At 32.1% G+C, this 12682-nt stretch overlaps 1 protein-coding gene across 2 annotated transcripts in view; it reads left to right on the top strand.

Annotated features, from left to right (window-relative positions):
* Positions 1-515: 515 nt before the first annotated feature.
* LOC143255359 (ammonium transporter Rh type A-like) overlaps positions 516-12682 on the top strand; it is a 28620-nt gene continuing 16453 nt past the window's right edge. The window contains exons 1-4 of one of the 2 annotated variants that reach the window (XM_076510879.1): positions 516-935; positions 5587-5770; positions 7943-8093; positions 11262-11406. In XM_076510879.1, the coding sequence (XP_076366994.1) occupies positions 755-935; positions 5587-5770; positions 7943-8093; positions 11262-11406 (661 nt within the window). In that variant the 5' untranslated portion in view covers positions 516-754. The remainder of the gene's footprint in view (positions 936-5586; positions 5771-7942; positions 8094-11261; positions 11407-12682) is intronic. The other variant, XM_076510880.1, reaches the window with a different exon arrangement.

Below are 12682 nucleotides of genomic sequence, written 5' to 3'. Positions count from 1 at the left end.
TAAGTATTTATTGTTTTTAATGAAACGTGAATGTGTTCGTTACCAGCATAATTCAATATCATCATACTAATTCAATTTCTATGTAAATACTTTTGAGTATTTTCGATATAAATATTTATACGGTAAAACGTTGTATACAAAGTCATTTATGCATAAAAGGTACTAATTTCCTGAGGGGAGCGAAGTAATTTTATCTTCCACATGCTAACAGTGCATACATAAAACAATTACCATACCTAACACAATCTAAGAGCTTGTTTGTACACGAATTTTGTTGCCGTTTCAGAAGCAATTGACTTAGGTAAAATTTCTCCACTCTTTCTATCATGACAAAAATAATGAAAACTGTTAACATCACTGTTGGTCTACTAATCATCGAAACGTGTCAACACCTCTTACGTATGTGATTTGGAATGTGAAAAGTTTCCAATCAAATAAGCTAGCTAGCTTACGCCTTGCTTCTTTCAACCAATGATAAAAAAATAAGTAGTCTATATATGCTAGAGCACTTTATACGTCCTATGGTTTAAGAGGCAACGAGAGAGGGCTATTAACGTGGTCAAACAAACTGACACGTGAATGACTGTTAGATAAAACTGACACTAAAGAGGAAGGAAAGAGTGGTTAGACAAATAATACCTTATCACATCTTGTAAATACCTTGTCAATTAGTAATTAATGTTGAAATATTTTTAAGAAAACATCTTAATAGTTGAACGTTAAATATAAATATATATATATCTGAAAATTAATCATGTGGAAACGAGGAAAATTTTCTTTGCTGGTTATATTGATAGAAATTGCATTTATTATTGTTTACGGATGTGTTGTTGTATACGACCCTGATGCTAATGCGTCCAACCCAAGCCACAGCATCTCAGAATCTTTGAACGGAAGCAATTATCGGGAGAACATGCTAGAAGATTATTATCCACGTAAGTATTTTGATATAATTCCTGTTTTACGTTGTGACCACATATATTAAGTGCAGGAAAGCAGCAGGTCTACGTACACGTATTTTTGTTGGTATGTAATGATGATTTTGTGTTATGCAACTGATAATTATAAACTATCAAAATTTAGAAAATTTTTATTCAAAACAAACCAAACAGTATTTATGATAAAAATTTATTTATGTCCTGAATGTTTATTTATTTTTAATTGGGACAAAGTAAACTTGTGCAGTATTATAATTATTATTGATAAAACTAGATATAATCATTGCTCTTCACGTTTAGCAGAAAAACAAACATGAATTTTAATATTAGGGTTATAAACTTATATACACTTGTTGTTTACTAATGCAGAAAGAAAAAAATTATTACTTACACGTATATAAAGAAAGGCAGATAGCCCTGGTGTAGCATTGGGCAGAATTCGAAACAAACCAAGCCTATATAAAGATAAATCTAAATAAAAACTTTGTTGTTAGCAATTAATCGGTTGAAGACTTCAACAGTGCAAAATATCGTATTGTACTCTATTTAATATCGTTATTTAGTTTAGTTGAATTGTTCGTTTGATTTTGAATTTTGCCCAAAGTTACACCAGGGTCATCTGCGCTAGCCGTCCCTAATTTAGCAGTGTAAGACTAGAGGGAAGGCAGATAGTCATCACCACCCACCACTAATTCTTGGGCTACTCTTTTACCAACGAATAGTGGGATCGACCGTCACATTATAACATCCCCACAGCTGAAAGGATAAGCATGTTTGGTGTGACGAGGATTCAAACCCCCGGTCCTCAGGTTATGAGTCGGGTACCTTATCCGCCTGGCCATGCCGGGCCAGTGTAGTTGAAATAAAAATACTATATATTAATATATACATATGTTGTTAATTAAGAATATTAACCAGTCAGTATAGTTACCCTTGTTAATAAAACCCGTCAACAAAGATTATAAAGTACTTTATTTACTCACTAGTATTGAAATAAACGACTGCATGATGAACTTCGACATTAAACATCTCTGGATAAACAAAAAATACCTTTACATAGCCTTGTTTTGTTCCCCCAGTGGGAAAGCGCTAAATTTACAGACTTACAAAAAAACTAAAATCCAGAGATTTATTCTTTACCGTTTGTTTGTCTGAAGTTAAACACAAAGATACACAGATAATCCATTTGTGTGTGCAGTATTGTACTTAACAGTTATTATGGATCTTCCACGCTTTGTCGATTAGGACTTTCAACTTGCAATCTGCGAATCCCGAGACTGAAAGTTGTCACCGAACATTTCGCCCATTTATTTAGGGGTTGCTATAACTACACGGTAAATTCCATTGTTACATTGTAAAATATTAGCCAAAAACTGGCGGTGGATAGTTGTCAGTTGCTTTTTCTTGGGTTAATTACTTCAAAATTACAGACAACTTTTAAAGATGGCTGTCGAGCACTCCCAAACTTGACATGAACTTGTTCATCAACAAGTTCTCATAATACAGTTTACTTTTGTTGGAATATATGTATTTAGAAGCATGCCACGTATTTAACTAATTATTAAAGATGCACCACTAACAGAAACGACCCTCCTCGCCCTGCCAAAAGAATATCCTGACAACTCTATAAACAATATAAATGTTTTAATTGATGAAGCTGTATTAAAAAGGATTTGTGTAGCTTTAGGTTTAATAACAACAGACACCAATTTAGGAGTTTGTTTTAGCACGTTGTTACACAATGGTTTATCTGATGTCTGATTATTTCGGAGAATCGAACACTGGATTATAATGCTGTAAATCCGTAATCTTACTATCCAATCACCGGATGACGTAATGAAGGGTAAAACTTTTGCATCTATTAAACTGAATTATTATCTCGTAGGAAAGAAAACAATACTTGTAACCTATATTTGTATTTTGCATTTATGACAAAGCTACTAATTCTATCTGCTGCCATTCACGCTAAAGGATTGTCTCTTGTCTACCATTTTATTGACGAGTCAACAGCTAAATATGCTGGGAATGTCATTAAGTACGGTTAGCGATGAATAAAAATGGCGGCCATAAAAATCGATTGTTTAAAACTTCCTTTAAAATTTCTATTTCACAGTATTGTTTAAGCAAAACTAAAGCTTATTGTACTTATAAAGCAACCTAAATCGCTATATATATATGTATTTATGAAATGGATGGGAATTTCATTATTTCAACGAACTTTCATATAAGGAAATAAGTAAGTGACTTTTCCAGACGGAAATACATAAAAAAACCAACAAACAAACAAACTTATCGCTCTAATTCTTTAACAAATCTCTTCTATCTTGAGTTACAATTATTCGTTTCTTGTACCAGAAAGGACTCTAGAGTATTTATATAACGATTGCATTAATTTTGGCATATAATCAGATTTGTTTCTTGGAATTGAAAATATGCTTTAAATAAAACAGCTAAATTTTGTATTCATGCACTGTGTTCTAGAATAAAATCTGGTTTGTGAGACCACACATTTAAGTGATTTATTTCGACTGGATTCTGTATTTTTACATTTCAGAAATTTTGGTTTAAAAAAAAAGATAGAATAGTCTGAACTATCAATATATACAGGGACTGGTAGTGGGCAAGCAAGTAAAAACTATGTACAAAAGTTACTTGTTGTGTAACTACCGCGAAGTATTACTGAAAGTCAGTTTGATTGCACATATGCAAAAGAATTCTTAAAAGCAATCTTATAGAAACATTTTAAAATTCAAATACATATTTTAAAATCATTCATCTCAACGTAATAGGCTTCAAGTTTAAAAGATTCAGTATACGTTTAGTATGGATTTTTTTGAAGAGACAAAAAGCATCAGAAATAACTTGAAAGATCAGTTGTGGCTATGCAAGACTTATGGTTAGCAGTTAGTTCGCATATAATTTGTATATTAGTGAAACAATACACTTGTATAACATGCATCTTCAAGACATATTGTTCTATATATATAAGAAAGAAATTTCCCTTGATCATGGTCTGGTATTATCTAGTGATTAGGGTACACCATTTTGAATATACGAGTAGTAGGATCGCAACCCATCGCCCATTATATTCCTTATTTCAGCCGATCACTCCCAGTATTCATTGATAAAGAGTAGTTCTATAGTTGGCGGTGGGTGATGCTAAGTAGATAATTTTCCTCTAGTCTATCATGTTAAAAGTAGATGTGGCTAGCACATTTAGCTCTCGAGTAGGTTTGAAATACATTCAACAGCAACAAAATATAAAACAAATGCAACGTTAACGGACGTAAATTAAGAAAAATAATATACTTACACAGTGTTAGAATAAAAGAGAAGAAATGTTTTTATGCTTTCACGTAATAAAATTATATAGATACGTTATTTTCAAGATTCGATGAGTTCTTAGTTTGTTGAGAAAATCAGAACGAAGAAAATAAAAACACTTTACAAAAAAACCTTTGTTTTTCAACTCTTTCTTGATTGGAATTTAGCATCTTTATTAATAACTTATTTTTACAAAACATTTTAATTTTTTATTAACAAGATTCAAAAATCTAAATAAATAAATTTATCGTAGCATTACTCCCTTTCTAAGTCTAACTGTCACAAAGTTTGTTGTACTTTAACCTAAATCTTAGAAAGTTGTCTTATGTTCTGTGGACCGAACACGTAAGTTACACTCGAAGTTGCAAGATGGCATGACGAGTGTTTTAACGGCTCATTTTATTATGATAACTATATTTCTTGCAATGGTTTTTAGGCCATAAATAAATACTTCTATGTTTTCGAAGAGGTTAACCCTAATCTGCTTTCTTAACGATTTCTTTTAACACAAAAATGTCAAAAGAAATAGACACACTGATTTCAATGAAAAAAGGAGGCCACAAATTGTTTGGCCCTAAATTTCGATGAACCATTTTTTGGGGGCGGATATAGATTTTATAATGACACACGAATAACACTTGTGTCTGTTTATGTGCATCTTTTATGTGACAAATCTTTATAATATCACATTTTACAGAACATGTTCCAAAAATTGCAATTATTATGAACGTGAACTATGTGCTTGTGTGTTCACAGAAATACTGACTTACAGTACCTAGGAAAGGCTTGTAAATATTGAACTTATCATAATTAGTGTGAGTTAAAATTTGTATACGTAGAGAAGATGAACTAGATGAAAATAGAAACGTTCAAAATTTGCCAGCTGTTTTCTTAATAAGTAACTCTGTGAATATTAAATTTGGGTTGAAACATAGAAGCTATTTTGCCCCCAGTGGCACAGCGGCAGGTTTGTGGACTTACAACAGTAGAAACCAGGTTTTGATACCTGAGGTAGGCAGAGCACAGATAGCCCATTATGTAAATCTGTGCTCATCTTCAAACAACAATAGATGCTATTTTCTAACTAGTTCGTGCGTGAGGAGATAAACCTAAATTACCAAACTTTGTATCCTATTTGTAATTAGTTTGTTCTTAATAAAATAAACCTAAATTACCGAACTTTGTATTCTCATTTGTAACTAATTTTTTCTTAAGGAAAAAAACGTGAATCAGAGAACTTTATTTTTCCATTTGTAGCAAGTTTGTTGTTAAGGAAAGAAACCTGGATTATAAAGAACTTTGTTTTCTATTTTGTTACTTTCAGTGTTCCAGGATGTCAGTGTCATGATTTTCATCGGTTTTGGTTTCTTGATGACCTTTTTGAAGAAATACGGATACAGTGCTGTTGGGCTCAATATGCTTTTAGCTTGTATAGCTGTCCAATGGGGAATAATCATGCAGAACGTGTGGCATACTCATCATGGCAAGCTATACATAAACGTTTATAGGTAAACATCAATGTATTTACTCACTCTGTCTGATTCTATTATTATTTTTGCGCGATCTAATAATTCTTTTTTTTTAAATTAGAGATTACGATAACCTGTGACGTTTGAATAGTCAAAGGTTAGGTAAGAATAAATTAGCCAGAAAAACGAAAGTAATTGAGCAACAATTTTTAAACGTTTGTATTATTGAAAGTGAAGGAATTAAATATTGTATATTACCCGATGTATTCTAAACTGAGATTTTCTTAGATCCATGTATAGTGAAGTATGCTATCTGTGGTTACTGAAACAAACTAAAAGACTCACAGAGTGAAATTGGAATTATATTAAAAGACATATAAATGCTAAAGATAAATGCAGAGATGCTGGTTATTTGTTCTGTTGTGGGCCTAACTGGCCTACAAGTCCCGTGTAAAAAAAAGTAAAAAGAGATAAGTAGTTTCTCTTATTATGCAGAATGTTATGTAAATTAATACATTATGTCTTTTCCAGAATTACATAAGGAATGGCGATGCTACATTAGAAAATGTATCAGTTTTATAATTTATTTTTTATTCACGTAATACGAAGTAGATAATTTTAGCTTTATAAATTAACAATAATAAACACATACCCATACTTCGACGATATGAATTTAATGTTACATAAATAGAAAGACAAGGAGACATTCACAGAAACAAAGATAGATACATCAACGTGAACTCGACAAATAATACCGAATAACAACACTGAATACTAGCATTAAGATAATTATATTTTAGTTATAGGAAGGAATATTTGAAATTTGTAGAAATTACATAACAGTAAGGCTACACAGATAATCAGACTACACATAGGAAGGTTACATGCACGATCAGATTACGTGATAGTAAGGTTATATACAACATTAACTTTAATAGCAATATGATTGCATACATAATTGGATTATGTTCAAACGCCTTGCTGATCATAGAAAATTCTACTTTCGTTTTAATTTGTTTATGTTTTCAACAACATTTCTATATTAATATGAATTTTTACTTTAGTTGTAATCTTTACTTAAAATATTAAATCTTAAACCAACTTCTGTTTGAGACGTTTAAAACGTTATTTCAACATGGTTCTGAAACACTTATGAGATATGTATTTCTGTAAATAGATTCATTACGCACATTATTATATAATTATAAGCAACCATTACTAGAAATGTACTCATTGAGTTCTATGGTTACAGTTAAATACATCATTTATTTTCAGTTCTTAAGCATGTTCGCTCATACCAGCTCATACTCATAGTAATATCAATTGTTTTTGTCACATTGCCTCTAGTTACTTATGGTGTGATGCTATTAACTCCTTTTGACACGTTGTCTCAATACTTTAGCACTGAATGTGCTACGGGTGAAAAAACAAACAAACTTACAACTGATATCCTTTTGAATGATTTGTGGTTTGAAACTTTTAATAAATATTAATTTCATTTGAAGATATAAATAACATGATTTTAGTTTATTCCCCTTTATATGTTATTTTCTAGCGGAGCCTACAAATATTAAAAAATAATACTTATCAGTGAACTTACAATTTGGTTTGCTCATTAATAAACAGTAATTTGTTTTAAAAAGAGGAAGCTATTTTCTTAAGAAACCGATTTGTTGTTATTCAACATAGAAGTAATTAAAAACACAGATTAAACTTTTTTTTCAAAGAGCACAAATCATAATTATAAGAATGTACATAAAACTGGTAAACTTAAACATTACGCTTTTGCTTTCGAATTTAACTTTTGGAAAGTAATAATTCGTGGTTAGGTTATTCTCCTCAAGTACCCAGAGTGCAATGTATCTTAGTTGTGTAAAAAGTATTTTATGCTGATAGATGTTATATATTGTTATGTATTTACTTGTTTAAGGAGTATCATTATACTTGTTCATACAGACTGAACTGACTACAATATTGAAATAATACAAAAAACATCAAAATTTATCTAATATCAGAGTGAAATATATCTAACATATTATATTACTTTCTCTGAATGTTCAATGTATATGATCCCAATCTTACACTTTTGTGTAAGGCATACATTATTGGACGGATTTTATTATGTATTTCGCAATGAAAATGGTGTGAATGTAAAATTAATGCAATTCAAGAAAACAAGTCGTGTTTTAATATTATATTGATTTCATTTAGTCTCATCAACGCTGAGTTTGGTTCTGCCACAGTGCTGATTTCTTACGGTGCTCTTCTGGGTAAACTCAGCCCTATTCAACTAGTTGTGATGTGTATGATCGAAATCACCATATTTGGATGTAATGAACATCTAGGAGTGGGAATCTATAAGGTTAAGTCTCAATACATAAGTTCAAAGTTTTTTTTCGATTTTTAAAGATGACTACATTTAAAATGTCTTCTTTAGGTTTTGTTATCAAGTGATTAGTCTGTTATGGATATGAGTCTGCCACATCTGTATGCGTATTTTGCTTTGACTTCATTTTCCTGTGTCTGGCCATCTAGATTTCCATCTATTCATGTTCTACTTGCCATCTCAACAGCATCACTTTTTTCACTTCCATTTTGGCTTTCATCTTGGTTTCTTTCTTATTACATCTTTACCTTCATTATCATCTTTTGTTTATGAATCCTTCATACATATCTCGACAAGGTGAAACATTTCTTTCCTTCTAGTTATTTAGTTATTAATTTTAAATAAAAACTAAATCAGAAGAGCATTATTATCGATGGTACTGAAAATTAATTAATTAAATTCGTTATATGTATTTGATATTGTCGGTTTATCATCCCCAATGATAACACATTTTAACACATTTTTCAACTAAATTCAAGAGAAAGTATAAGATATAAACTGCTGGTCAAAAGTTTAAGGCTAATGAACATAAAGAAAAAAATATGCATTTTGCGTTGTTAGACTCAACCACTTCTTTGAGTAGAGCTTCGAAAGATGAAAATAAGAAAAGGAAAAATAAAAATAAAAAAACATTTTTAGCATTTAATAGGGAAAATGTGAACACTATGAAATCACCCTAAATACTAGCTGGTCAAAAATTTAAAACCATACTAAAACGAAGCGTTAATCGGTAAACACGTAACGAAATTTAGTCATTTGTGTTCAAGCATTAACATTGTCAACATCTTCCACTGACATCTTCTGTGTTACATTTCGTAAACACATGGCAAAAGGCTAAAAGGTTGACACAGTTGGAACGTGGCAGAAGTGTCAAGCTGCAAAAGCAAGGTCTCTCTCAACGTGCCATCGCTGGTGAGATTGGGCGAGGTAAAACTGCTGTTGCAAATTTCTTAAAAGATCCTGAGGGATACGGAACGAGAATTTTAAGTGGTCGGCCCAAGAAAGTTTTGCCGGCGTTGAGCAGGAGGATTCGACGGGTTGTCTGGCAAAACACCAGTCAATCGTCGAACCAAATTAAGGCCCTTAGGGACGCATAATGCAGCTCAAGAACAACAAGACGGCATCTACGAGAGAAAGGCTTTAATAACCGTAAACGACTTAAAAGGCCACGCCTCCTTCCACACCTTTGCTGAGAAGCACCAAACATGAAACGTAGAAAAATGGAAGAATGTTTTGTTTTCTGATGAGAAAAAAATCTTATCTGGATGGTCCAGATTGATTCCAACGTTACAGGCACGATAAGGATATCCAACCGGAGACATTTACATTTTTTACACTACACAGTGGAGGAGGTTCCATCGTGATCTGGGGTGCTTTCTCCTTCCATGGAACAATGGAGCTTCAGGTAAAACAGGGGCGTCAAACAGCAGCCGACTACATTGGCATGTTGGAGAGAGCATTCTTATTGACTGAAGGCCCTTACTTGTGTGAAAATGACTGGATCTTTTAGCAGGACAACGCTGCAATCCACAATGCTCGCAGGACAAAGGAGTTTTTCATGGAGGATAACGTGATTCTTTTGGACCATCCATCTTTTGGACATTGAAAATGTTTGGTGGTAAATGACAAGGGAAGTCTATAGAAATGGACGTCAATTTTAAACAGTGCATGATCTTCGTGAAGCCATCTTCACCACTTGGAATAACATTCCAGCCAGCCTTATGCAAACGCTTATATCGACCATGCAAAAGCGAATGTTTGCAGTTATTCGTAATGACGGCCGTGCAACTCACTACTAAGACCTCTTGTTGGGCATTTCCTACCCTGTTTAACACATCTTTTTGGTATGATCTTAAACTTTTGACCAGCTAGTATTTAGGCTGATTTCATAGTGTTCACATTTTCCCTATTAAATGCTAAAATAGTTTTTTTTTATTTTCCCTTTTCTTATTTTCATCTTTTGAAGCTCTACACAAATAAATTGTTGAGTCTAACAACGCTAAATACATATTTTTTCTTTATATTTATTGGCCTTAAGATTTTGGCCATCAGTGTATAAGGTAGCACTGACCCTAACAACTGGGCAAACTTATATGCTGAAGAATGACTGTTAAATGTGGTAAAAGCACATATTTACTAAAAGCATACTGACATTTAAGTGCAGAAAATCTTCAACGACTATTTTCACTGGGATCAGCTTAATAATTTCACCACTAATGTGAATATTTAGCACGCTTGTTGATATTACATTCTTAACTACCTTGAATTTTTAAAAAATCTTTATCAGTTGTCTTGTTCGAATTCTAGTTACTACTAACGAAGGCATTAATTAAAATTAATTGCTCATAGCTCGTTAACGTTGTAGAAAATTTGCAAAGTTTTTAATTGGAGATATGAAGAGATTCAGAATAGCACGTGTATCAGTTTTCACATGTTTTTTATGATTCGTAAGCTAAAACAGTTTATGTTATGTATTTATTTATCCTTGCCGCATTAATTAGGTATATAACCGAAAGGGTATTTTCAGAGATTTCGTCATTACACTTTTGTTTTGTGCTCACCTTGGAGGCTGTAAGAAGTGTTTAACACTGCTTCTCAGCATGTAAATTTGTACGGTTGAAGGATCAATGATACCTTAACTAACAATAGAGAAGATCCTCGTCCAAAATTAACCTCTCATTTATTAATTCCTTTCACTATTTGTGAAAAGGAACTTGAATAACGTTTAAAAAAATAAATTTTGTTCATAAATAGCATAAATTAAGCAAATTCTCTATGTATAAGCGAAAATCAAATAAATATAGATATATACAACCAAATCTGGTTTAACGATACATTAATCCAAGAGAAACTAAAAAGTTTGGAATTACCGATTTTGTCTTTTCTTTGTCTTAAGAAACAAGGGTAAGATAATTTTACTCTAACTTATAATACTGAAATTTAGATCTTAGCTAAGACTAGCCTTCTAGGCCTAAAATTTAAGTAACATTATTAGTTTATTACATATATGTAAACAGAAACATTATATATCTGTATGTAATCGATAAGTAAATGCCGAACTTTATTCACCCCAATAAACTCACTTTAAATAACCGAGTATGGTGAGCATCAAACTCCCATTCACGCCTATATTCAAAATTGCAGACAGCCGATATTGGCGGATCCATTTTCCTCCACACTTTTGGAGCGTATTTTGGACTAGCTGTGACTTTCGTTTTGTATCGAAAGGAGTTCCGTGAACACCCTAAAGAAGGGGCTGTATACCATTCAGATATTTTTGCTATGATTGGTAAGCTCTAACACTATATACTGTGTATTCGCTACCACTTTTATTGGAGTATTATACTATCAATTTGCGATGTGAGTACAACTCTTCATGTGTAATAGGTAATATTAAAAGTATTAAATCATTATTTTCATAATTGCAATTTTCATGTGCGGAAACTCACATTAACTTAATATAAATAATTTCTTAAGGAAGTGAAGTTTTGTCATGAAACAATAAGTAAAACATTGTTAATAAAGTTCGAAATATATTTGTAATTTTTGTATTCTAAAGACGGCTGGTACTGGTATCAAAAATTTATTTTAATTAAATTTGTAATTTTGCTTATTTTATTTTATCGTCTTCGTCTAAGGGTCGTCAACTCACTATTCTTGACACAATTAAAAAGGAATAAGTACGGAAATAACAATTTAGCTTAATACATACGATAAAAGTTGTGTATCATTTATGACCCAAAATTCCGATGCCTGATTACATATTATGAATAGTTCCAGTGTTCTATGTTACTATATTATTCTTAGAGTGTGGCCCGGCATGGCCAGATGGGTTAAAACGTTCCAACTCGTAATCTGAGGGTCGCGGATTCGAATCCCCGTTGCACCAAACATGCTCGCCCTCTCAATCGTGGGGGCGTTATTATGTTACGGTCAATCCCACCATTCGTTGGGATTGTAAGACTTTTACTGTAAGACTAAACTTCTCTCTAGTCTTACACTGATAAATTAGGGACGGCTAGTGCAGAGAGCCCTCGTGTAGCTTTGCGCGAAATTCAAAACAAACAAACAAATTTTTAAAGTGTAACATGTCTTTAGAGACGAAAGAAAAAAACGTAATTTCTATAACTTTTACCACTCTCTATAATCAGTTACAATTCTGTTAACTGATATATTTAGAAAGATAAACAAACTAACTCGGTAGTTTGTATTAATTACATTAACTTATACGTAATTGGAGGTTTAATACTGTAGATTCAGTACCACACTTTAATAAGGATTCGATATTTAAACGTTAATATTTCCAACGCTCCTTTGATCTTCAAACTGATGCGTCCTACTTAGAAAAACACAAGTTATAGCAGAAAAGTATCTTTGAGGCCTCGAATGATGTGTTAAACTTACAATATGATCATTTAATTACAAGAAGTCAGTTTTTAAAGTAGATATAGTGAATTTTCTATTTTTCAATTGTGTTTACAGTTGATAAGGATATATAAAGAAATTACTTAAAACTTAGCTTGGAATTGTATGATTTAACTGTTAAAGATTCTGCCTTTAAAAAC

Source organism: Tachypleus tridentatus, chromosome 7, assembly GCF_004210375.1.
Source record: "Tachypleus tridentatus isolate NWPU-2018 chromosome 7, ASM421037v1, whole genome shotgun sequence".
NCBI lineage: Eukaryota > Metazoa > Arthropoda > Merostomata > Xiphosura > Limulidae > Tachypleus > Tachypleus tridentatus.
The sequence above is the reverse complement of the archived record's forward strand: the minus strand, read 5'-3'. Positions and strand labels throughout refer to the sequence as shown.